The following is a 24,083-nucleotide window of genomic DNA, read 5'->3' as shown; positions in this document are numbered from 1 at the left end:
TTGAAATTGTCAAATGTGGCTAGTGGTTGCTTACTGGACAGTGAAGCTCTGGAACATAAGCACCACAAGGGTGGGGATTTTGTGGTACTTACTTCTGTGAGTCTAGAACAGAGCCTGGCAGATGCTCAGGAAATATTTAAGTCTTTACAGCAAGCCAGTCATGTAAGTATTATTCCCATTTCCCAGTTGAGACCACTGAGGTCCACAGAAATGATGTGACTGTCCAAGATTTGGGCCCAGTTTTCCTTCGCCACTCCCAAAGGAGCTTCATTAAGCCTCTCCCAGTGCTGTCACTTGCCCCTCCCTCATCTGCAGCTGCAGGGTCAGTTCCACAGTTCTCCATGTGTCCTGCTTTGACCTTGCCCTTCCTTCTACCCAGGCAGCACCGTGTGGACACCTTCTCTTCAAAAGAGCCAGGTGACTGAGCTCCCGAAGCCACAGACAAGTGGAGCAGGGATGGAGAGGCCAAAGAAGAAAGGAGTGGGGTGGAGAAAAGGCGACAGGGACTGGTGCTGTGCCTAGCCAGGGGGCAGGGCCTGAGACAAGCACTCAGTTCCTCCAAGGAAGAGGCATGGGCCTTTTCTACACTTTTATTTATGAAATACTTATTGCACTGATACAAAGTTAGTGTCTGTCAGCAGGCTGGTGGGGGGAGTTAGTGTGCCCTCCTCCCCACCCTCTGCAGGGGCTAAAGCCAGAAGTGGCTTCACCCTTCCCTCCACCTTGGCAGCAACGGGCTGGGAGAGGCCCTGGGGCAGGGAGGGATCTTAAGGGCAGAAGGAGGAAGGAAGAGATGGGGAAGGTCCAGGGCAGAGCCCCCTCCTGCAATAAGAGGCTTGGCCCCAGGCTTCCTGGAAGGAGTTCCGCTTCTCTTCAGCAACAGTGGTTTGAACTGAGCAGCAGGGAGGATGAACATCTCTAGGACCTTCTCCTGCCTCCCCAGCCCAGGATTAGGAGTGCCTCTTTGGCTACTTGTCAAGTAAGGGTCCTCTGTGACTTCTCTAGTCCCCTTCAGGGATGCCTGCCTCCCCAGATCTCGAAGGGCACTGCCCTCAGTCCTCAGGGTTGAGGGGCAGGGAGCCAGACATGGTAGAGCCCTGCAGCCAGTGACTTCTCTTTGTCTGGAGCCTTGGCTATGTCCACACTTCTAGGGGTATCATGCTCTCCTTGCTACCCAGTGGGGGCAGCAAAGACTCATCCTCCAGGAACTTGAGAGGGAAGTGGACCAGGTGGCCCTGGACCTGGGTGAGCTCAGACCGGGCCAAGGGAGGGCTGACCACAGCCAGGGGCTCCACAGACACGTACTCCCGCAGTGTCCGCAGGGAACGTGTGGCATTGGATGGCAGGCAACGGAAGATCTGTGGGTGGAGGCAGGAAGCCCATAAGGCTTGGGGAATCTCTCCCAGGAGTCCAAGCTCAACTGGACTGGACTCCCCCACTGGCTATACCATCTGTCAACATCCTCCACACTGACTCTGGGCCACTGAATCCCTTGATAGTAAATGCCGCCCAGACCCTCATCCCCATTCTGAGAATGTCGTCTGGTGGGGCTTCTCTCCCTCCCATCCTGAGCAGGATAATTCATAAATTTCCCCAGGCCAGCCCCCCTCAACTCCCACCTGCTCATAGATGTTGGCATTGCTCTCAGCTGTCTCTTGCCACAACTGGAAGAAGTCGTCACAGACAGGGTCTCGGAGATCCAGGTCTGGCCGGGCATCTGCCCCAAGAATCACGCTATAAGAGAAAGAGGTAATAGCAGGGCCACATTAAAATCTTTTGGGAACCTGAGTACCAGAAGACTTATATTGTCCCTACCCAGGTCATTCAAATTAGATGCAATATTAAACAATAAAATAAGTGGAAACAAATCCAACAGTGCTTTAATTTATCTCTACTATTTTTTTGGTGGCTGGCCAGTATGGGGATCCGAGCCATCAACTTTGGTGTTATAATACTGCACTCTAACCAACTGAGCTAACAGGCCAGCCCAATTTATCTCTACTTTGGCGATTACTTTGAGGCTTTAAAAAAAATTATTTTAGGGCAGGCCCATGGCTCACTCGGTAGAGTGCGGTGCTGATAACACCAAGGCCACGGGTTCGGATCCTATATAGGGATGGCCGGTTTGCTCACTGGCTGAGCGTGGTGCTGACAACACCAAGCCAAGGGTTGAGATCCCCTTACTGGTCATCTTTAAAAAAAAAAAAAAAAAAAAAAAATTATTTAAAAAATATTTTTCTCATTTTTTTGGGGGTTCCTACTTTGCTGATACCCTAAACTGGATTAGTCTTCTTATTGGGAAATCCAGTACTACCTCTAGGCAGCCCTCACACATCTGGCTCAAAAGCCAACCCCTCCCCATTGCCCCCCACCTCCACTTCACGGCACCCCACCCTGGCTCTACCTGAAGCAGTGCTTCCGCAAACTCAAGGCAAACCTGCCCGCCTGATACTCCACCCCGTCCATGAGGGATGGCTCCATCTCTGTGTCCTCGATCAGCACGGCCAGCTCACTGTCCCGTTTCCCCAGCAAGCTCCGGTCATTGATGTTTGCAGAACCTGGGGTGAGTGCAGGGCACACTGTGTCTGCCTGAGCCCAGGGGGACCCCAACAACAACCCATCACCTCTACCAGAACACCAGCCTGTGGGCAACCCATCTTTGATCTCCATCCCCACTTGAGCCTCAGCTGCAGTCTCTGTCATCCCTCCCCCTCTTCCCTTTGCCCCTCCCCACCCTCCTCTCTCTGCCAGGGACCAGGTCCAGCACTGACCAATGATGACTGTCCGGTCATCCGCAATGAGCATCTTGCTGTGGATGTAGATGAGCTCTGAGACCGGGTGCCCGCCCAGCTCTCCGTGTGTGCGAAGCCCACAAATGGATATATAGTCCCGCCATGCTGTCCCCACTGTGTGCAAGAGAGTTGGGGGAGAGGGGAGTGTGGTCAGAGGTGCCCTCTCTGTGCACCTCTCTCCTCACTTCAGAGCCCCGCCAGAGTCTACTCTATACGCCTCTCCCTGCAGTGAGAGGCCACCTGTGGTCTGAGCAGCCTCAGAGGCACGCAGGAATGACGGCCTCCTTCCCCCACTGCCTGCCCTCCAGCTCCCCAGACTCCCTTTCCCCAGGGGTCCAGGGCTTGAACCCCTAGCCCCCAGCACTCACTGGCTGCTTTGAGGCGGTGTAGGACTGAATACTCCCCACGACACAGGGTCCTGAGAGAAAAGAAAGATTGAGGGAGGTAGAGGCTGGGGGAGCAGAGAGGAGGACGTCAGGAGAGAGGTGGACCTCAAAGGTCCAGCAGAAAGGAATCAGGACAGAGTCAGGAGGGGGCACAGGTGGGGTGGGACCATCGAGTCTGGCTGAGGGATCACCTGTAAGTGAAGTGCAGAATGGCCTGGATGGAGTTACCACCACCTGTGGAGATGTCCCCCTCAAAGCCAGGGAGCAAGGGCAAAAGCACGTAGACTCGGAAACACTGCCCCTGTCTGGGAAGAGGGGTGGAGTAAGATGTGTGACAGGTCCTTAAAGCCCCGCTCCCTCTGGTTGGGCTTAAACTTCGCCCACAGTCCCCACCTTCCTGACAGTCCACCTTACTTGTGGGCCTTCAGGATTCTCTCCACAATCTCATCGCCGACGTTGTTCAGGACCATCCGCCCATCTGAGCAGCTAATGAAGAACTGATTCTGGGGCAGGGACCAAAGACAGACATCAGTAGCCTGGGCTTTGCCCCTGCCCTCAGCTCCCACCCCCAGCCCCCACTCAGACTCCAGGTCTCAGCCTAGATCCTGGCCCCAGACTTCTGTTTTTGCTCCAGGAGAATCTACACCAGCCCTCAATTATTGATCCCACTGACATCCCAATCTCTCCCCCACCCTCACCCCAATCAGACCTCGATGTAGAGGAAGTGCTGGCTCTCCCTTATGGTGTGCAGGTAGGCACTGAGGATGGAGTTCTCCAAAGTCCCTGCTGACCAGCGGTCCACTGAGCGCAAGACCTATAGGGATGGTGAATATGGTGTGGTGCCTGTCCCCAGGAGAGGAGGAGTGCAGGACGCTGTCACATCAAGGAGAGTGGGCTGGGGTACTGGGCTGAAGGAAAGGGAAGGAGGGGATGGCCGAAGCCAGATGCCTCACCTGCACAGTGGTGGACTGACCCCCGGGGAGCGTGAAGGGGAGCTGGTTTGCAGTGCTGGTGGACTTGGGCAGCAAGTAGGGGTACATGGGTATCTTGTACTTGGCCTTGGTGGTCTGAGGTGGTGGGATGGCAGAGTTAGCAGAAGGTGGAAAACTGTCCTTGCCTCCCTCTCTCCCTCCCTCCAGCCCCCACTGGAGGGAGTGAGCACCTTGGTGAAGTTCCAGCGCTGGATGAAGTGCCGGGCAAGGTCCCGGGCAGGCAGGCCGTGGACAACCACCCCAACATCCCGCCATGGCATCCGGGGTGTGGTTTCCCTGTCAATGAAATCTGGGGGTCCGGAGAGTCAGGGGAGAAGACAGGGCTGGTCTCTTGGGAATACCTGAGGCAGGGAGGAGAGGAGCCTGCCAGAGGGAAGGCTACACTATCCTCGACCCATCTCATCCCATTCTCAGTCCCAGCCCCAACTCTGCCCCCCACTTCCAGCTCTCAGAGGCTTTGGAGAGAGAGGCCTCACCTTCAAAAGGCCGGTCCAGCTGCACCCAGTCCTTGGTGATAAGATTGCTGTAGTCCTTGCCCAGCCAGAAGAATTGGTTTTGAGAGAGGTCTGGGGTGGCTGGAGAGTCTGGGCACAGGGTGGGAGGCTGTAGGGGGAACACACCCAAGCCAGGGGCAAGGAGAGGTCATGGGGGCCATGCAGAGCCAGGGCCAAAGAGAAGATAAGAGCACTGCAAGAGCGTGAGAGAGACAGAGAGAGCAAGAATGAAACAGAGAGGGTATGATTCCCCAGCCCTCTCCTTCAGCTGCATCTGATGTCCTTAGAGGAATGGGGAAGGATTGCGTTATATAGTATTTTCAAAGTGGGTTCGTAGGGTCCCAGAAAGGCTGAGGAACTCTGAGGGTGGGAAGTGCCTGGGATGACTGGAGGGGGAAGGCTGGAGCTGGGAAGGGGTGTGGATTTAGGTCACCTGAGTTTGGGGAGCTCAGCAAGGCCTTGGGAGAATTACCTGTGAGGTGGCTGATTCAGAGGAGTCCCCAAGGTCAGTCAGTCGGTAGTGCAGGTCATCCCAGCGGCCATAGGCGAGGTCCAGCCCCCCCAAGAAGGCAACTACTTGGTCCACCACCAGGAGCTTCTCATGATGGGCCCACAATGTCACCTGATTTGGGTGGCGCATCACCTGGGGCAGGTATGGAGGAGTTCATGAAGGTGGGTTGAGGTGAGGGAAGACTGAGGAGGCATTGGGAGGGAGAATGGAAAGATGGGAGGATGAGGACTTCAGGTAGAGGAGGGATGGGGGGATGGGGAAGTGTGGTGAGGAGGGCCGTGGTGTGGGAGGTGTCTTTGAGGCCCCAGAGTCACCTTTATGTTGGGGTGCAGCAGCATCAGAGCCCTCTTGCTATAGCCACTGTTGATACCCAAGGCCAATTCCACTTCCTTGAACAGCAGTACAGACACACGGACACCCTCCTCCTGGTGATGAGTGGGGGAATCAGGTCCTAGTGCCTCTCCCAGAGTGGTCCCTTTCTACCCTCCCAAACCCTTCCCCATGCACAGGATTCCTGTACGTCCCTCCACCCTGCCTGGAGATCCTAGATGCTTTGCCATATACACCCTGCTTTGATGCTTGCAGCAAACTTACATTGAATGTCATCTATCTGCTCACCCACTCATCCATCCACACACCTCCCCACCTGCCCTTCACTGTCTCTCTCTCCATCTTCCCAGCCATTTACTCATCCCCTTATCTACCATTTGTTATTCATCCATCTACCCATCCACCCTGCTGTCCCTCCACCTTTCCAACTCATATCCTTCCATCCATTTCCCTTCCATCACCTGTCTTCCACTTTCCCACCCACTCTCCATCATCCATGTATCCTTCCTCCTGCCTATTGGCATCCATGGATGCCCCTACCTGGCAGGCACTGTGTCTTGTACTGGAACTAGTGATACCAACCAGTGAGAGAGAGAGAGACCCGCACACCCCAGGCAACACAATAAAGTGTAATGACACTGGGAGAGAAGTTCATGTCAGGTGGAAGGGAGCTTGAAGAGCAAGGTGTCAGTTCTCCTTAGGGAAGAGGAAGCCAGGAGGAGGTGATGTTTGACAGACACTGAGATAGAATTGGCATGTTTCCTTCTCCTGAAGCCTCAAATTCTCTACCTTGCCCCGCGCTACCATTCCTCTGATCAATCTCCACCCACAGGCAACCCCCACCACCCCTGCCCTCCAGCCTGACCACTCTCCTCACCGCCTTTCTCTTGAGCATTATGTCCAGTCTCCAGTCGTCTGAATGGGCTGGACGCTTCAGGTAAACCTCAGGACTCAACCTGGGATTCAGGGCACAGGGTGAGGGGCAAGCTAAGCCCCCGACAACCAGCCATTCTTCCCTTTCTACTCCCTCCTCTGACCTATACACTGATCTGCCACAGGCCCTATCCTGCCCCTCCTTGTTTGAGCCTTTCCCCACTCACCACCAGTCTGTGATGAAAATCTCCTCTCGAGCTTGCACGATGGCATCTGCAACAGCAGCAAAGTAACCTGCCCCATTCACAAACCTGGGGGGAGGCCAAGCCAAGGAGGTCAGGGGAGTCAGAAGCCAGAAAGCTCTGGAGAGTGAAGACCGGAGGACAGTCACGGGTCAGAGGTGACACCAGAGCCAAAGACCAGGAATGATCAGAGAGGACAGATGGTATCAGATATATCAAAGTGGGGTTTGTCAGTATGATTTGCCAGTATGAGCTAAGTAAAAATAAAAATCACAAAAGACATAATAAACTAAAGAAATTGACTAAAGACTGGGAGCATTAGTACATCATACATAAAGAGCTCCAACAAATCAATAAGAAAAAGACATATAAGCCAACTAAAAATTAGTAAAGAATAAGAACTGACAGTTCACAGAGGAAGTTAAAATTGTCAATCATAGGAAATGATGTTCAGTTTCACTAGTAAACAAGAAAATTGAAATTAAAATGAAATAACATTTTAAAAAATCCATTAGATTGGCAAAAATTAAAATCATTGGTAACTTTCACTTTTGGCCTATGGGGAAGTAGGTATTCTCATAGACTATGGGAATATATATTGGTTATATAGAACTTTTAGAAGACAATTTGGCAGTATCTGCCAAAACATTTAATGCCATACCCTTCAAAACCAGTAAATACATATAGTAATTCTATGTCTAAGAATACATCCTATAAAATGCTTAGACAAAGACTGTGTTCATCACAGCATTGTTTGTAAGAGTGAAAAATGGAAAATAGCCTAAATGTCTAATCTCTAACACATTTATTAAGTGAAAAAATAAGTCACAGAGGAGGACGCATGATCTCATTTATGTTAAATCAAAAAGTAACATTTGCATGTACATATGAAAATATGCAAGAAGAGATCTAGGAGGATAAATATCAAACTGTTGCCAGGGTTACTTCTGGGAAGAGAAATGAGATTGTGGGGAGGGGGCGTGGGGAAAGTAGAAGAGGGGACAAAGAGTTGTGTAATGAGTAGGGACTTCAGTTTTTTACTTAATGTGTTATTGTATTCTTTGACTTTTTAAATAACTAACAGTCTAGTATGGTGGTTAAGAGCAGAGTCTTGATCCAGACTGCCTGGATTTGAATCCTATTTCTACTGTTTACAAGGTATGTGTTCTTGGGCAAGTTACTTAACCTCTCCTTCCCTCAGTTTTCTCATCTGTAAAATGGAGATATCTGCTATATCTGTCTCATAGAGTTGTTGTGCGGATCCAATAGGTTAATACATGTAAAACACTTAGCTCCCGGCACATAGTAAATGCTACATAAGTATTAGCTATTATTAGTTCTTATGTTAAAAAAAAAAATCTCAACACTAACTCCAAGAAACATTCCTTTCATGACTCCCCTCCACTTATGATAAAGTTGAACCTCCTCAGCTTAGCATGCTGGACCCTGGAAGAACAAATGCAGGGGAGACTCCCAGACTCTTCTCTGACTGCTTATCCTCACTCTGCAACAATAATCAGTCCTGGTGGTTCCCAAACACACCAGGCTATTTCTATCTTCCTGGCCTGGACTGCCTCTCTCCATTTTCATTATCTTGCTAAGGCAAACCTTGGGGCTACCGCCTCCTGGAAGCCAGTCCTGACATTCCCACACTGGGGCAGATGGACACCTCTGTGCTCGTTACCCTGTATCTATCACCAGGATGTCAAGTTCACATAGTTTCATGGTTAGGTCACCTACTTCCATAAACCAGAGAAGCCTGTGTCTTATTGCCAGCACTGGGCCTGGCACGTCGTAGGTGCTTAGAAAATGTTTAGTAAATGAAGGAATAAATCAGAGAAATTTGAGATCATAGAGGACATAGAGAGGGTCAGTGTGGTAAAGGGGGTTAAAAAGTTCACAGGAGGTCAGAGAGGTCAGGGGTCAGAGATTATCAAGTTTGGGGGTTAGTTCAGAAAGTTCAGAAAGATCAGAAGGGGAATGGAGATCAATGTGATTAAAAGATTGGGGGTTAAGGAGGTTAGAAAGTCAAAGTGGGGGAGATCATTGAGGTCATAAGAGGTCAGAGGAGATAAAAAAGAGGATCAAGGACTCGGAAAATACCAACAGGTCAAGAAGGCCACAGACAAGCTCAGAAGAGACGTCAGTGTCTCACCACCGGGACAAGGTCCCAGGCCGGGGTGGGGCATAGCTGTCATGCCGGTGCAGCTGTAGGAAGTCTCTGCCAGGTCCCTGGGCCAGCTCAGTGATCTCTTGGCCCCACCACCGTGCCTGCCGGTAACTGCTACACTTGAGAATCAGGGACCTGGACAGGAACAATGAGATGGATCTCTAATCCTTTCCCTTCAAATCTATGGTCTTGTCCAGAGACCTCTCCCCTTAGGCTATTACCTCTTTTCCTCTTCCTCCCTTAGTCCCTAATCACTCCATAGGGACAAGGCATGTAACTGCCTTATTCACAGTTGGGTCCCAGCAACTAGAATTGTACCAGGCACTCAGGTTTGTTGAATGAATAAATGGGGTTCCTTTTCTTTGATATTGGGAGCCCATTTCCCAGCCTTATACTAACCTCCTCTCTCTGGGCCCAGACTCTAAGAGTAGTCCCAAGCATCTGGCTGGACCAGTTCCCCGGTTCAAAACTATGGCCGAGGGCTGGCCGGTTAGCTCACTTGGGTAGAACATGGTACTGATATCACCAAGGTCAAGGGTTTGGACCCCTTTACTGGCCAGCCACAAAAACCAAGACCAAAACAAAACAAAACAACATACAAAACTGTGGCCGAATCCAGGGGGGTGGCAAAGACTTCCTTTCTCCAGTGGTCTCTCCTACTCAACTCCCCTCATGGCTGACTCTCTATTCTCCAAGTGTCTCTCACACAGGAGAGGCCTTACCTGTGGGAGGTATCGATCCGCACCCCATACCGTGTCTCTGTGTTCCTATTCCCCACCTGCACCTCGAAGGCAGAGTCGAAGAGCTGAACAAATGAGATGACGCCGGTCTCGAGGCACATGTACAGCAGGAAGGAGTCCTTCACCACCAGCCACCTGGAGAGGAAGGGCTCCGTGCATTCCTACCTGCCCTTGAGATCTCCTTCCTCACCCCCACCCACTGCCCAGCTGCTCGGCCCCAGCCCTCACCTCTTGGACCAGCGATAACAAACTTGGTCTCGGCCACAGCAGGTGAAGCCAGGAACACGGTGGCCACCTGAGCGCTTCCGGATCACCCCCTCCCTGTAGGGACAATAAGGAAGAGAGGCTGGATGAAGATTCCAGGTCCCCAATCCACCCTGTACTGCTTGCCCCATTTTCAGGCAGTGACAGATTGAGAGTAAAAGGCTGGTGAGGGGTGTCAGACACTCACAGTCCTTTGCAGCCCAGGTCTGGGATAAAGGACAGCTGACTCACTTCCAGGAATTCTGTCTGCACAGGAAGACAAAGGCTCAGAGGTGAGACGTGGCTTTCAGCCCCTCAGACCCTACCGACCCTGGCCTTCTGCCCCCTTAGGGGTTGTCTGATTACCCTGCTCTACCTCCAAAGACCCAGGCATCCAGTTCCTGGACCTTACCATGGCATGGTAGTTGCGGTAGAAAGACATGGTCAGGAGGCGGTTGAGGTAATTCTCCAAATATTTCTGAAGTGGGGATTGTGGGGAGAGAAAGAGATAGATCGGACCACAGCCATTTGCACACCAAATGCCTTCCCAGAGGACTTGGTGTCTGCTCGCACCTGTTTGCTGGCTGCACGTCTGGTGGAGCCCTCAGGACCTGCTCGGGGTAGAGAGGGCATTTCTCTGTTGGCTGCCTCTCGGGCTGGAGAATAGGCAACGGCAAAGCTAAGAAAGGGATGGGGTGAGGTCAGGTAAGAGCTGGAAGGCTGGTGCCCAGGTTCCTGAAACACTGGAGATGGGGTCTTGGAGGAGGGGAGGAGGCTGGCAGAAGAAAGGCCCCCAACTCTGGGAATGGAGACATGAGAAGCAGAGAGGCTGCCAAGGGCATTTTGGGCATTCAGCCCGGCTGGGATACTGGCACAGAACCACAGACAGGGAGAGCTGAGCAGGGAAAGTTTCCTGGTAATTGAGGTCAGGGGAGGGGGCCCAGTGGCCAGAGCTGGGAGGGAGAAAAGTGCCTGGGGAGGAAAAGTTGTGGCCTGGGGGTGAGACAGGCAGAAAGGAGTGATGGCTGTCACAGGGTAAGGGGCCCTGCCCTTCACAGGAAGCAGTCCTGTTCCTCTCACCGGGCCAGGGGGAGCAGACTCATCAAGACTTTGTGTTTCAGGAGGTCCCGATGCAGATCCTGGAAATGACGGAACTTCTTCTTGGTTGTCCAGGTAAAGTCACCATGAGTCAAGCGGACAGAATAGAGAGTACAGGTTCCCACCTGGGGGGTGTGAGGAACTGAATCGATGTCCCCTGATTGGGTCCCTTCTCCCCACTCTGGCCAGCCCTCCGTTTACCCCCCCTTCCTGGTGCCAGCCCAGCCACCTTGGATCCACTGGTGTATCTTTCAGTGCCCACCACGTGGGCTGTGACAGGGACCCCAGGGGCAAACACCAAGGGGTGCACTTTCAGAGGCTGAAGGTCATAGATGGCCAGAAAAGGGTGCATTCGGTCAGCTGGGAGGAAAGAAAACCGAAGAGTGTAGACCCCAGGAGGCCCCAGTCCCCTTGTCCTCCCCTCCCCGAAGGCGTACTCCCTGTGTACCTGGGTCCTCTCCCTCTCTCAGCGTGTCCACCTCATCGGACTCCATCTGTAACTGGCTGGAGTCCAGCTCGTCCCCAGAGGAGAAGAGGCTCTCTGGGATCGCCGTCATCCTAGGAACAGGGGGAGGCCTCAGGGAGACGATGTGCCCTGCAGAACCTTACCTTCCTCCTCACCCCTCACGGTCCTGCATCTCCACACCGTGAGGGGTCATCTTCCCCACCCACCTCTCTCTCTGATGACAGCCCCATCGGTCTGCAACGCGACCCCCGGCCCTGCCGCCCCCCCCTGCCCAGCTCCGTCCTCTACCTCAGACCTTCATCCAGAATCCCTCTGCCCCACCCCAAGTCCCGTAACCAAGGCCCGGGGGAGCTCCAGCCAGGCCCGGATGGCCCCGAAGTGGGGCAGCGCAGAAGTCAGGGGAAGGGACCCCGAGTGGTCGAGAGAGCCCCGGGCCGCCGGGGCTCAAGCCAGGCCAGGCCGGCTGGGAGCGGGGGGTCCAGGCGGGAATGAGGAAGTCACGCGCTCTCCCGCCCGGGAAAGAAACCCCGAAATCTGAGCGCGCGGCTGAGTCAGGAGGCCCCACAGCCCGAGCCCCTTCCCGTCCCCGCCCGATTTCCGGGGCCCGGAGCCCCCCGCGGCGCCCCCTCCCCGGCCCCCTCACCCTGGCAGCCCGGCACCGGCGCCCGCGCGGGTTCGCGAGCAGAGGGAGCAGCCCTGAGCCCGAGCCCGAGCCAGAGCCCACACCCCAGCGGGCCGGGGCGGGGCCGGGACTCGGGGCCTGCCCTCGGGGGCGGGACGGCCCCCGGCCTCACCTCCGCGGGATTCTCGTCCGTCCTGTCCCGCCCCCCGCCGCCCTCGGCCCACCCTGCCATCCCGTGCGCCGCCCTTGGCCCCCGGGGCCGCCCTCCGCGCTGTGGAGCCGCGCGCCCCGCTCGGCGCGTCGGGCGGGCGCTATCCGCCGGTCTGTCCGTGCGTCCCGCGCCGTCGGTCCGGGCGTGCCCTGACGCCACCAGTGTGCGGTCGACGCTGTCCGCATTCCTCCGCTCGGGCCCCGGGCCTCGCCAGCGGCTGGAGCTGCCTCGGACACAGGCGGGACGCGCCTCCTTGGCGGGGACCTCTTGGTGCCCCCTTTCCGGGCCCGCTGCAAACCACAGAGGGCCTACTCCAGACAGCGTATGTAGATGGAAGTAATGAAGGAAGAAAAGGCCCGGGAGAGGGTGGCTACATGTTTAATTAATGTGTGAATACTTGCATTCTTTCATTCGTTCACCAAACAGCCCCATTGCGCACTTGCTCTGTGCCAGACACTGAGCGTACAAAAGACATGTACCCTGCTGTCCCGGAACTTGCAGTCTTGGGGAAACAGGAAATTTGTTCAGGTACTAAAAGACAAGATACTTTTTTTTTTTTTTTTTTTTAAAGCAGATTTCTTTCTTCTTTTGATAGGCGTTTGGGTTGTTTCTAGTTTTGTCCGTTTGAATACAGCTCCAGTAAACATTACTGTAAAAGCCTCTCTGTGGATATATATTTTCTTTTCCCTTGGGTATCTAGCTAGGCGTGGAGTTGCAGGGTCATATAAGTGTATGTTTAACTTATAGGAAACTGCCAAGTGCTCGTGTCGGCAGTACATACGCTAAAATTGCAACAGTAGAGAAGACAAGCATGTCCCCTGCGCAAGGATAACACGTAAATTCGTGAAGCTCCATTAAAAAAAAGAGAGAGAGAAAGAAAAGAAACTGCCAAACTCTTCTCCAAAGTGGTTGTTTCGTTTTACATTTTCAAAATCAATGCCAGTTGGGCTGGCTGGTTAGCTCAGCTGGTTAGAGCACAACCTTGTAACACCAAGGTCAAGCGTTGGGGAAAAAAACACCAAAATCAGTGTTTGGTAGTTCCACAGCATGGCTGACATTTGATGCTGTCAATCATTAGTGTTAGCCATTCTGATAGGTGTAACAGGCACATTACTGCAATTTTATTTGCATTTCTCTGGAGATTAATGATGTTGACCATTGCTGTAGATTGAATGCCCCCACTGTGACAGTTGCGGATGGGAAATCCTATTATGGTAGTTGAAAGTCCTTAGAGAGGGGATTGGATTGTGAGGACCATGCCCTAGTAAATAGATGAATAAATAAATGGTTTAACGGTGGTTAAAGATGGTTCTGAGGACTTTAAAAGGAGGGCACATGAGGAACTCCCTCTACTCTGCGCCATTCTCATCATGTGACACCCTGCATTACTGTAGTCACCTCACCAGATGTGTTCCCTGGATTTTGGACTTCTCAGCTTCTGATACTGTAAGCAATAAATTTTGTTTTGTTACAAATTATCCAGTTTCGGGTATTTTGTTATAAGCAACAAAAATGGACTAATACAACTATGTTTCATGTCCTTAATGGCCATTTGTATAGCTGCTTTTTGTAAAGTGTCCATTCAAGTCTTCTGGTAATTTTTTAGAAATCATGCTATTTGTCTTATTATTATGAGTTCTCTATATATGAGGAGTCTTCAAAATGTTCATGGAAAATGCATATTACGAAAAAATATGCATGAATTTGAAAATTCTTTGCACCAAAATAAATGTACTAACTTGTTATAACTTGTCTGATCAGTATCTAGTTTGAGGCGCTAAGAATAAGACATCAGTTTGAAAACAACCCCTATCAGAACAGGAATTCTGCTAAAATTGAAGCAAGAACAGACATCAAATTGATGGTGACGCTTGGTGGAAGAAAGATGAAATCATTGGTGCTTTACGAAAAGTTTATGGGAATAATGCCGCCCCCAAATCAGCAGTTTACAAATAGATAATTTGTTTTAAGAAGGGTCTAGATGAGGTTGAAGAAAAAGCCTGCAGCAGCAGACCATCCACAATTGGTGAGGAAAAAATTAATCTTGTTCGTGCCCTAATTGAAGAGGACCAACGATCAACAGCAGAAATGACAGACTGTACCACAGACATCTCAGTTGGTTCAGCTCACACAATTCTGACTGAAAAATTAAATTTGAGCAAACTTTCCACTTGATGGCTTTCTGCTGAATGGGTGCCAAAACTGTTGTGCCCAGAACAGCTGCAGACGAGAGCAGAGCTTTCAATGGAAATTTTAAACAAGTGGGATCAAGATCCTGAAGCATTTCTTTGAAGAATTGTAACAGAAGATGAAACATGATTTTACACGTATGATCCTGAAGACAAACCATAATCAAAGCCATGGCTACTAAGAGGCGGAAGTGAACCAGTCAAAGCAAAAGTGCACTGATTGAGAGCAAAGATTATGGCAACAGTTTTATGGAAGCTCAAGGTATTTTCTTGTTGACTTTCTGGAGGGCCAAAGAAAGGTAACATATGCTTATTATGAGAATGTTTTGAGAATGTTAGCCAAAGCTTTAGCAGAAAAACACCCGGGAAAACTTTGCCAGAGAATCTTTCTCCACCATGACAATGCTCCTGCTCATGTCTCTTATCAAGCAAGGGCAATTTTGTGAGAATTTCAATGGGAAATCATTAAGCATCCACCTGAAAGTCTTGATTTGGCTCCTTCTGACTTCTTTTTGTTTCCTAATCTTAAAAAATCTTTAAAAGACACCCATTTTTCTTCAGTTAGAAATGTAAAAAAGACTGCATTGACACGGTTAAATTTCCAGGACCCTCAGTTCTTTAGGGATGGACTAAACAGCTGGTACATCATTTGAGCTTGATGGAGCTTATGTTGAGAAATAAAGTTTATATCTTTTATTTTATATTTTAACTTCATTTTCCACAAACTTTTTGAAGTCTCCTTGTATTTTGGACACAAGTCATTTACAAGATATATATATTGCAAATATTTTCTCCCAGAATGTGGCTCATCTTTTCATTTCTTTAATAATAGTGCCTTTTGAAGAGCAGTTTTTTATTTTGATTAATTTGTGTTATATTCTAATAGAATATTACTCAGCAATAAAAATGAATAAAGTGTAAAATCATGCAGCTACCTTAGAAAACATTTCTTCAAAATGTTAAACATAGTTACCATACGATCCAGCAATTCTACTCCTAGATAGACACCCAAGAGAATTGAAAACATATGTCCACCAACTCATGAATGGATAAATAAACTGTGGTATATTCATACAATGAAATATTATTCAGCCATAAAAAGAAACTAAGTACTGTACTGATACATCCTACTACCAGCATGGATGAATCTTGTAAACATTATGCTAAGTGAAAGAAGCCAGACACAAAATAGCACATATTGTAAAATTCTATTTCTGTAAGATGTCCAGAATAAGCAAATCCATAGAGACAGAAAGTAGATTATTGCTTGCCAGAGGCTGATGAGAAGGGGGAACAGGGAATGATTGCTAATGTGTACAAAGGTTTCTTTTAGGGGTGATGAAAATATTATAAAATTAGTTGTGATGGTTGCACAACTCTGTGAATATAGTAAAAAACACTGACTTGTATACTTTAAAAGGGCTAATTTTATGGAGTGTGAATTATATTTCAATAAAGCTATTTTTAAAAACGCACAAACTTAATACATATGACATGGATGAACTTCAAAACCATTGTGCTGAAAGAAGCTAGCGCAACAGAATACTGCTATGTGATTCTGTTTATGTACAGTTCTAAAACAAGGAAAATCAATCTATAGTAATGGAAATTAGATCAGTAGTTGCCTGTGGCAGGGCATGGGGAAAAGATTGTCTGTAAAGGGGCATACAAGGGAACTTTCTGGGGTGATGGAAATGTCCTATATTTTGATTGGGATGGTGATTACATGGTTGTGTACACTTGTCAAGACTCCTGGAACTGTACATTAAGATGTGTGCTTTAAATTGTATGTACATTTTTACTTCAATAAAGTTCATTTAAAAAATAAAAAGCAAATGGATTTCTGTCTAAGTAGGCAGTACAGTATAGTCAGCAGTGCTTCCTAACCTTTTCCACATCATGGCATCCTTAGGGAATGATGGTAGAACATTTGCACAGCTTCACTCCAGGGCACTTAAGAGTCCCTGGCTAGGGTGCTCTGGACCCAAGTCTCCCAGCCTGGGTCTGGCCACCCCAGACCTTGCTGAGGGCATCAAAGCCTGTGGACATGCTTGGGAAGCTCAGTGTGCTAGTTAACAGAGTGGAGTCTGGGGTCAGACTGACTCAGAGTAGAGTTGGGGGTGGTGGTGCATGGTTCCTGCTCTGCTGCTAACTACTTGTGTGACCCTGGGCAAATTACCTTATCTCTTGGTGATTTCCTTTCCTCATCTGTGAAATCATTATAGTAATAATACTTGCTTCAAAAGATCATTGACATTATGAAATGAGATGAGATAACATATAAAAGTCCCTAGTACTGACCTTGCACAGCATAATTAACCAATTACAACTATCTGCATAAAAGGGGACAAGAGCTACCAGACCATGTAATGAGAACATAACATTTCCCTGAGTAGTAAAGTTTCTTGTCCTAAAAAAATGGAATGTCCTTTAAAATTCTACATCTCGGGCACACAAAACTGAAATCCTAGCAGTGTCCAGCCTGGCACCAAGTCGCCGGGCACTGCTGAACTGAATTTTTACTGCATCTGTCTGTCACAGCACCTCTACCTCTGTCTCTGCCATGCCATCCCTTCCAATCTCCTTCTGCTTCTCCATGGAGATCAAAGAGAACCCCCAAATTAAGGGTGCACAAAACAATAGGTGTTTGAATGGGAGTATCCCCCCCACTCCTTCCCTCTCCCCCCTCTCCCCATTCCACCCCCTGGCGCCTATAATCACCAGGCGGTCTGAGACTAAGTAGTAGTTTTGCCCACGGTGGGGGGGCTTGGAAACCACACCCCTCCCCCTGGGGCCCTCCTGGCCATTTCCAGCATCCTGTCTCCTCCATTGTTGCGATGGGTCTGAAGGGGGCATGGTGTTTCCCATGGTGTGGGTGCCGGAGACAGCGGGGGACTGAAAGAGGAGCAGGTATGAGGGCAGACTGAGGGAAAAGGGGGGCTGTCAGGCAGACAGACAGACAAGAAAGACACAGATAGACAACTGCACTGGGGAGAAAGATAAACGTTCAAACCAGTGACGGGGAAAGGACCATGTCTCCCTAGGTGGTAAGTGGATCCCTCATGTCCTCACAAGACTGGCTAAATACTTTGTAGGGCCCAGTGCAAAATGAAAAAGTGGGGCCCCTTGTTAAAAATAATTTCAAGGTGGTGACAGTAGAGTACCACACTAAGCACAGGGCCCTTCTGGGGGTGCACATGCCTGTGCAACTGTCAGGGTGCACGCTTGTGAATCCAGCCCTGCTCTCTCCACATCCCCTATCACTATTCCTGCTGCTGCCACTGTCTCTCCTCACCACCGCTCCCCCAAGGTCCCCCGGCATCTTTCCTAGTTTCTTTCCTCCTCAACCCTGGGTCAGGAATTGGGGGAGTTGAACACTGACCTATAACTTCCTTCTTCCTCCTCCAATTTCCCTTTTAGGCAGGAATCCTGCTGTCCCTCCAGATCCCAGCCCAGCTGTAGCCCCCATTGTGGCTGAGGGAGGGATACCCTCCCCAGGGGCTGGTGCCTACTTCAGCAGGAAAGCCCGACTCTCCTTCCGCCACCAGCTGCATGACATAGCATCGGCCAATGACTCCACCATCTGAAGGGGACTATCAGGGGCTGAATCTCCAGGAAGCCTTGGCAACTTTCCTTCCCCCAACTTCTCACTGATCCCAGTGTCCAACTCCCCCAAGTCCCTCATTACGTTCTCATTAAATATGTTCAGTTGCCAAGTAGTGTGTGTATGTGTGTGTGTGTGGGGGGGGAGTTGTGGGGGGAAGGGGAGTAGATGGGGGCCAAGGCACTAGGGCTGGGTTATGGGGCTGAGGTGGGACACACATAGCATGGGGTGTGAGTAGGGACACAGAAATGATGAATATGAGGCAGCTGATCTAATGCAGAGCTCAGTAGTGACTAGCAGGAAAGTAAGAGATTACTGAAGCCTAGCTTCAGAGTTGAATGTGGTAAGAGCAGTTTGGGGAGGTTGGGGGCTGGGTAGGACAGCAGATGGGGTTAGGGAATATATTCATTCAATAAACATGGAGTGTCTACCCCATGCCAGGCACTGAGGATTTATCAATAAACCAGGAAGAAAGAATTCCCTGGGGGAGGGAGACAATAAACAAGTAAACAAATAAGCATAATGCAAGATAGTGGTTAAGTGCTGCTATGAAGAAAATTAAGCAGGGTAATGCAAGAGGGATGGGAAGGATGGCATCTCTTCAGTTTCAGGTGGTCAGGAAAGGCCTTTCTGATGAGGTGACATCTGAGCTGAGACCTGGGTGATGAGTATAGCCATGTGAAAACTGGGAGATTATGCGTCAGTGTAGGCTCCCTGACTCTAACCAGAATGGTATTCTGGCACAGGATGTTGACAGTGGCAGAGGCTATTGCATGTGTGGGGGGGACAGGTATATGGGAAATCTCCGTATTTTCCATTTAATTTTGCTGCGAACCTAAACTGCTCTAAAAAATAGTTTATTAGAGGGCCGAACCCATGGCTCACTCGGGATAGTGCGGCGCTGGGAGCGCTGAGGCCACAGGTTTGGATCCTATATAGGGATGGCCGGTGCGCTCACACCAACCAAGCCAAGTGTTGCAATACCCTTACCAGTCACACACACACACACACACAAAAATAGTTTATTAGAAAAAAATGATGGAATAGCAGTCCCTGGCAGAAAAAAACAGCAAGTGTACATGCAAAATCCCAGAGGTTCTAGGAAATAGAAAAAAAGACAGTGACTAGAGTGTCATGGTTAGGGTACCTGTTGGTACCTCCTAGCCATGGTACCTTCCAGACCATGGGAAGGAGTCAAACTGTTATTCTAGGTGGAATGATAAGACATTAAAGAATGTTGAGCATGGAAACATTTATAAAGATCACTTTGTTTGCTATATGGGGACAAGACTATGCAAGTGTGGAAGCAGCAAGGCCATTTAAGAGGTTGTTGCCATCTTCCAGGCAAGAGATAATGGTGGCTTGAACAGGACAGTGGTGTGGAGATAGTGAGGGGTAGATGGATTCCAGATTAGACTGCATGTAGAGTGCAAGGGAGAGAGGAATCAAAGATGACACCTTGAAAAAGGGAGGACTGGGAAAACAGGTGTTGGCAAAGTTCTGCATTTTATTTAAGTTATTTTAAGGTTGAGGTACATATGTTTGGGGTCAGAGATCCTTCTCTGCTCTTCCTCACTTAATCCAGGATCTCCCTATCTTCTCAGAACACCTTCTTCCTATTTTTCAAAACCCTCCGGGACAAGATTATGCTTCACAATAAGGTTTTCAAATATTGTTTCCATGGTTCTCTGATCCACAGACTGGAGAAGAGAAGACTGAGGGAAGACAGACTGTGTCACTGTCAATGATCACCACTGAGTTGCATTTCGTCCCTGGCTTGAGTGGGGACAGCTTCAGAGCGTCTATTCTAAGCCTCCCACCCAAAGGGCTATAGACTGCTTTACCCATGAAGCTGGGGTGGGAGGAGAGTACTCCTGGCCTTAGGGCCAGTAGTCACCCATAATGACTGGCGGAAGGGAGAGTGGGAGAAAGTGAGCCCACTCTCAGTGAGAATTCTGAGTTCCACCCAGGCTCGAACAGGGAAGGAGTATTGCTGACAGCCCCCACATCAACAAAACTGGTAGCTCAAGGACCTGGATATGGTCGGGGGAAGAAAGTGTGGGGCAAGGTGGTCTGGAGGTTTGGAAACTGTCCATGCAAAGGCTTAGTGAGAAATGGGGCATTCATAAACTCTTTGTCACCTCTCCAACTCCCTCTGAACTCAGTGCAGTGGTTTGCACAAACAGGTATGGGCCAGACAAGTTCAGGCTTGAGATCAAGAAAAGAACCCCAAAGCACAAAGATTCTCTGACAAACTGTTTATTAAATTTTGCATTGGTATGGGGTCTCTCTCATATCCTAGAATCCCAGGATTCAGGGGGGTGGTAAAGTGGCAATGGAGAATTTGGGTATCTGGTCTCCCAAAAGTACCTGCCGTTCTACCCCCGACTCTGCAATGGCTGCCAGGCGGATCACCCCACCACTGGAGCCATCGCGCTCCATGGCCAAAGCGAGAGCTATGGATAAAAGGAGAAAGTGGGTTCAGAGTTAGATGCTGGGATCTCTGCAAGGAGTGAGGTATGTTGGCATGGATGGGGTGGGAGGGGTTGGTGTTGAAGCTTGCAGGCCCAGAAGCCCAAGTTCTCACCATTGGCAGTGAACTGCAGACACTCTTCTTTGGTCATGCCTTCTCGGTAGGTAGCATCGACATAGCCATAGATATAGGAGCTCCCAGAGCCTCCAATGGCAAAGGACTGCCTTACCATCATACCCCCCATGGGCACTGAGTACACCTGCCAGATGGAGGGAGAAGAGTCACCAGTTGTACCCTCCCCACAACACATGTACATTCACCTGTCCATTTAGAGATTGGTCTGAGGAGTTAATACTAAGAGTAAGTGATGTAAAGACGGAAAGAGAATAGAAAATGGCTGAGGTGAGGAGAATATAAAAGGCATGGCTCCAGTGCTCTGGAGGGGAAGAGGGTCTGACCTGCCCTCCTTCTTGAGGGTCCCAACCCGCGATGATGATTCCTGCCATCAAGTCTTCCCGGTATCGGTAACACATCTCCTTAAAGAGGCTGGCTGCTGTGTGTACCAGTGGAGGCTCATTCAGTTCAATGCTAGATGAGGGGAGTCACAGGGAAAGCGGTGTCAGGATCTGGGAGTCAGGGCATTTAACTCCTCAGGTCCCAACTCCCTTCAGATACTTATTCCTCCCCTGCCCACAAGCACCTGTGGAAACCAAGCTGATAAGTAACAGCGTCAGCTACTGCCTGGGTATCAGCTGCTGAGCCTGAGCGGCAGCAGAAAATGTAATCATGAATAGGAGTCAGCTTGTCAGTCACTCGATTGGCGATGTAGGACCTGCAAGATGGCAGACTAGTGAGGGAAGGACCCCAAATGCCTCCCAACTCCATGCCACCACTCTCCACTCCCTCAGGGATCAGCGACAGGAATTCCAGTATTGTCCAGTAGTTCTCATCCAAACGGAATCAGGCTGGATGCAGAACAGGCTTGTGTAAGAATTTCACCAAATGATGAGGGAAACTGGAAGTGGTAGAAGCTGGAACAAATCCTTATCTCCAGGGAGGGGAGAAACCTCTCTTCCCACAGTGGTCTGTGGAGGATAAGGACGGGCTGGCAGGTAGGGAAGGAAGGGAAAGATGGGAAGATCTTTTACAAAACTGTCCTGAGCTCACCCAGTGGTTGTTCTGGAGTCGGCCCCCAGAACCACGCCCCCCTCAAATTGCACGGCCATGATAGTAGTCTGCAAAAAGGGAAAAAGACGTGAGTGTAGGCCTTTACACATTTTCTTTTACTTTTTGTTTTTTGGTGGCTGGCCGGCGTGGAGATCCGAACCCGTGATATTGGTGTTACAAGGCTGCGCTCTAACCAACTGAGAGCTAACCTGCCAGCCCCCGTTTACAGTTTCTAGCTTTTGCATACTTCAATGACTGCTCTACCCAGTTCCAAGAATACAAAATTCGCGCGCCACCGACCCGTTTTCAAATCTCATGAGGGCCTCAATACCTCGCAGAATACCGTAATTCTAACCCTCAAATCCCAAAACACCCACCCCGGTCTTAAGCCCAGGGACTTCACTGACCCCTCAGGATTCCAGGATTCCACGCTTCAGCCCACCCTCCACCTCCCACCACTAGCGCATCACCCTACTCCTGCATCCTCAGGACACCTCTCCCCCGGCCCAGAACATAACACGGTCCACCTCCCCTCCTCCCTCTCCGTCCCCAGCTCTTCCAACCCCACTCAGGGTTTTGTCCCTCCATCGCGTCAGGCCTTGTGCACATCTCCTGAACCCCGACTCCTATCTCACCCCTGTAGAGACTTCCCGGTTTTCCCAGTCTGGAGCAATGGCCTCCGGCCCCCAGGCCGGTGCCGGCCGGGTTTCTCTAGCAGCTGCTAAGGTGGCCGCCATCTTCCTCCTCCGGTGCTGCCACAAAGCAACTGCCGTAAAACGCACTGTCACGCTCTTCAGTCGCGCTCTGAGCTTCTCGGAAGCGAAGCTGCACCTCGGTTTACGGCAGAAGGGAAAAGAAATCGTATAGGGACTCCTTTTGCGACAGTGAGCACTTGATGGCAGTGCGGCAGGCAACAAACGAAGCAAAAGACAGTCTGCAAAAGACCTCAAAAAGTCTTATTATCCTGATAGGACTGATGTATCTGATTGGAGCTGTAGTTCAAAGGGCCCACAAGATGGACTAGAGAGTCTCTGTGCTAGAATGACCACGCTATGTTTTCATTTCTCTTGTACACCTAGGGGTATATGCTAGGAATGTAATTGCTGGGTCCATGGTAAGTCTATGTTTACTATTTTAAGGAACCAACAACGTTTCCACGGCAGCTACACCGTTTTACATTCCCACCAGGCACGTATGAGTGTTGGAGTGAGCAGGACTGAAGCCATGTTGGGATCTAAAGCTGCCTGGGCTGCGGAGAGGGGGAGGAATTTTAAAAGGACAGTTTTTTTCTCTCCACTCTTGCTTCCTGTCCCCTGACTTTCTTATCTTGCTCACTAAGTAGGAAAACAAGGTCAAGAAACTAATTAGTACTTTGCAAAGCTAACAGTTCTTTCTTTGAGATTTGTAGAGTTTTGAGAAATGATCAAGGCCAAACGACTGGAAGCTGACCTTGGGCACTAGCCAAGTACACTGGCGAAAATCAAAATCTTGCAGGGTCCTGAGATAACAACGAAGATGAGGACAGAAACCAGATGAGGCCTTGGTGAGACCTCGTACCTGGCTCACAGATACGGACCGCTTGTAGCTCATGTCTCCTTCTCCGCTGCTTTTCTCCTCCCCCTTTCCATTCCTTCAATCTTCCTTTAAAAACCCCTCAGTAAATGTAAATCTTTGAGATGGGATACCCTACCATCTCCTTCAGCTGAATACATCTGCTTTTCTATCACCAACCATTTGACTTCTGAGGTTTTTTTTCTCTCCTTTTCAAAGGGGCGGGCAGCTGGACCTGAGTCCGGTAACATGAGGGTTCCACATCCTCACCAATACTTGTTATTGTGCATCTTTTTTATTTGCTTTTCCCTAATGATTAGTGATGTTGAGCATATTTCCATGTCCTAATTGTGTATTTTTTAATATTTCGTCTGCTGGCCGGTACGGGAATCTGAACTCTTGACCTTGGCGTTATCAGCACCACAGTCTCCCAAGTGGGCAAACCGACCAGCCCTTTTACACATTTTAAAATTGGGTTATTTGTCTTTTTATTGTTGTAAGAGTTCTCTTTATATTCTGAGTACTAGAAACATCAGATATATGATTTGTAAATATTTTTCTCCCTTTGGACTGTCTTTTTGCTTCCTTCATTGGTGTCCTTTGAAGCACAGTTTTAAATTTTGATGAAGTCCAATTTATCCATTTTTCATTTGGTTGGTTGTGCTTTTGGAGTCATACCCAAGAAATTGAAACCCAATTTCAGTGACATTTAGTACATACAAAATGTTGTGCAATCATTGTCACTATGTATTTCCTGAATGTAGTAATTTCTGAAATCTGGAAGCATGAATCCTCCAAATTTGTTCTTCCTTTTTAGGATTGTTTTGGCTATTCTAGGCCCCTTGCTATTTCATATGAAATTTAGAATTAGCTTGTCCATTTATGCATAAAAGGCTGTTGGAATTTTGATAGGGATTGCATTGAATTTG

At 49.6% G+C, this 24,083-nt stretch overlaps 3 protein-coding genes and 1 non-coding gene across 6 annotated transcripts; 2 read left to right on the top strand and 2 right to left on the bottom strand.

Moving 5' to 3' along the window:
• Positions 1 to 592: 592 nt before the first annotated feature.
• On the bottom strand, positions 593 to 12,055 carry PLD2 (phospholipase D2). 3 transcript variants are annotated; one of them, XM_063109418.1, is made up of 25 exons: positions 11,981 to 12,055; positions 11,320 to 11,429; positions 11,101 to 11,231; positions 10,854 to 10,996; positions 10,347 to 10,452; positions 10,186 to 10,251; positions 9,982 to 10,040; positions 9,759 to 9,851; positions 9,513 to 9,665; positions 8,776 to 8,925; positions 6,606 to 6,689; positions 6,383 to 6,461; positions 5,490 to 5,600; positions 5,137 to 5,307; positions 4,647 to 4,773; positions 4,341 to 4,459; positions 4,132 to 4,245; positions 3,888 to 3,992; positions 3,593 to 3,681; positions 3,370 to 3,483; positions 3,161 to 3,210; positions 2,772 to 2,906; positions 2,405 to 2,558; positions 1,620 to 1,734; positions 593 to 1,358 (listed from the first exon to the last, which is right to left on the bottom strand). In XM_063109418.1, the coding sequence occupies exons 2-25, from the start codon at positions 11,426 to 11,428 to the stop codon at positions 1,134 to 1,136; spliced, it is 2,802 nt and encodes a 933-aa protein (XP_062965488.1). In that variant the 5' UTR covers position 11,429; positions 11,981 to 12,055; the 3' UTR covers positions 593 to 1,133. The 3 variants fall into 3 exon arrangements, with proteins under 3 accessions (XP_062965488.1, XP_062965489.1, XP_062965490.1); XM_063109419.1 differs by lacking the exons at positions 11,101 to 11,231; positions 11,981 to 12,055 and having other exon boundaries at positions 11,320 to 11,367; XM_063109420.1 differs by lacking the exons at positions 11,101 to 11,231; positions 11,320 to 11,429; positions 11,981 to 12,055 and having other exon boundaries at positions 10,347 to 10,384; positions 10,854 to 10,928.
• An 873-nt stretch (positions 12,056 to 12,928) lies between these two features.
• On the top strand, positions 12,929 to 13,033 carry LOC134389811 (U6 spliceosomal RNA). The gene has a single exon (XR_010024779.1). It is a non-coding gene; the product is annotated as a U6 spliceosomal RNA (small nuclear RNA).
• A 4,163-nt stretch (positions 13,034 to 17,196) lies between these two features.
• C10H17orf114 (chromosome 10 C17orf114 homolog) lies at positions 17,197 to 17,946 on the top strand. The gene is made up of 2 exons (XM_063109422.1): positions 17,197 to 17,269; positions 17,780 to 17,946. Exons 1-2 carry the CDS (start codon positions 17,197 to 17,199, stop codon positions 17,944 to 17,946), a joined length of 240 nt encoding a protein of 79 aa, XP_062965492.1.
• A 2,260-nt stretch (positions 17,947 to 20,206) lies between these two features.
• On the bottom strand, positions 20,207 to 22,369 carry PSMB6 (proteasome 20S subunit beta 6). Its single transcript, XM_063111629.1, has 6 exons — positions 22,239 to 22,369; positions 21,604 to 21,671; positions 21,137 to 21,268; positions 20,895 to 21,024; positions 20,551 to 20,695; positions 20,207 to 20,419 (listed from the first exon to the last, which is right to left on the bottom strand). The coding sequence occupies exons 1-6, from the start codon at positions 22,338 to 22,340 to the stop codon at positions 20,277 to 20,279; spliced, it is 720 nt and encodes a 239-aa protein (XP_062967699.1). The 5' UTR covers positions 22,341 to 22,369; the 3' UTR covers positions 20,207 to 20,276.
• Positions 22,370 to 24,083: the final 1,714 nt, after the last annotated feature.

This window comes from Cynocephalus volans, chromosome 10 (genome assembly GCF_027409185.1).
Source record: "Cynocephalus volans isolate mCynVol1 chromosome 10, mCynVol1.pri, whole genome shotgun sequence".
Classification (NCBI taxonomy): Eukaryota; Metazoa; Chordata; class Mammalia; order Dermoptera; family Cynocephalidae; genus Cynocephalus; species Cynocephalus volans.
This window is presented reverse-complemented; position numbering and strand designations above follow the sequence as displayed.

Excerpts from the sequence above, each read along its gene's own strand:
- PLD2 (XM_063109418.1), bottom strand. The coding sequence starts at position 11,428 with ATGACGGCGATCCCAGAGAGCCTCTTCTCCTCTGGGGACGAGCTGGAC. Across the intron at positions 10,997-11,100 it reads GATACACCAGTGGATCCAAG|GTGGGAACCTGTACTCTCTA; the intron begins GTGGCTGGGCTG and ends CACACCCCCCAG. Across the intron at positions 2,559-2,771 it reads TGACCGGACAGTCATCATTG|GTTCTGCAAACATCAATGAC; the intron begins GTCAGTGCTGGA and ends CACTCACCCCAG.
- C10H17orf114 (XM_063109422.1), top strand. The coding sequence starts at position 17,197 with ATGGGTCTGAAGGGGGCATGGTGTTTCCCATGGTGTGGGTGCCGGAGA. Across the intron at positions 17,270-17,779 it reads GGGGACTGAAAGAGGAGCAG|GCAGGAATCCTGCTGTCCCT; the intron begins GTATGAGGGCAG and ends TTTCCCTTTTAG.
- PSMB6 (XM_063111629.1), bottom strand. The coding sequence starts at position 22,340 with ATGGCGGCCACCTTAGCAGCTGCTAGAGAAACCCGGCCGGCACCGGCC. Across the intron at positions 21,269-21,603 it reads GACTCCAGAACAACCACTGG|GTCCTACATCGCCAATCGAG; the intron begins GTGAGCTCAGGA and ends GCCATCTTGCAG. Across the intron at positions 20,696-20,894 it reads ACCCTCAAGAAGGAGGGCAG|GTGTACTCAGTGCCCATGGG; the intron begins GTCAGACCCTCT and ends TCCATCTGGCAG.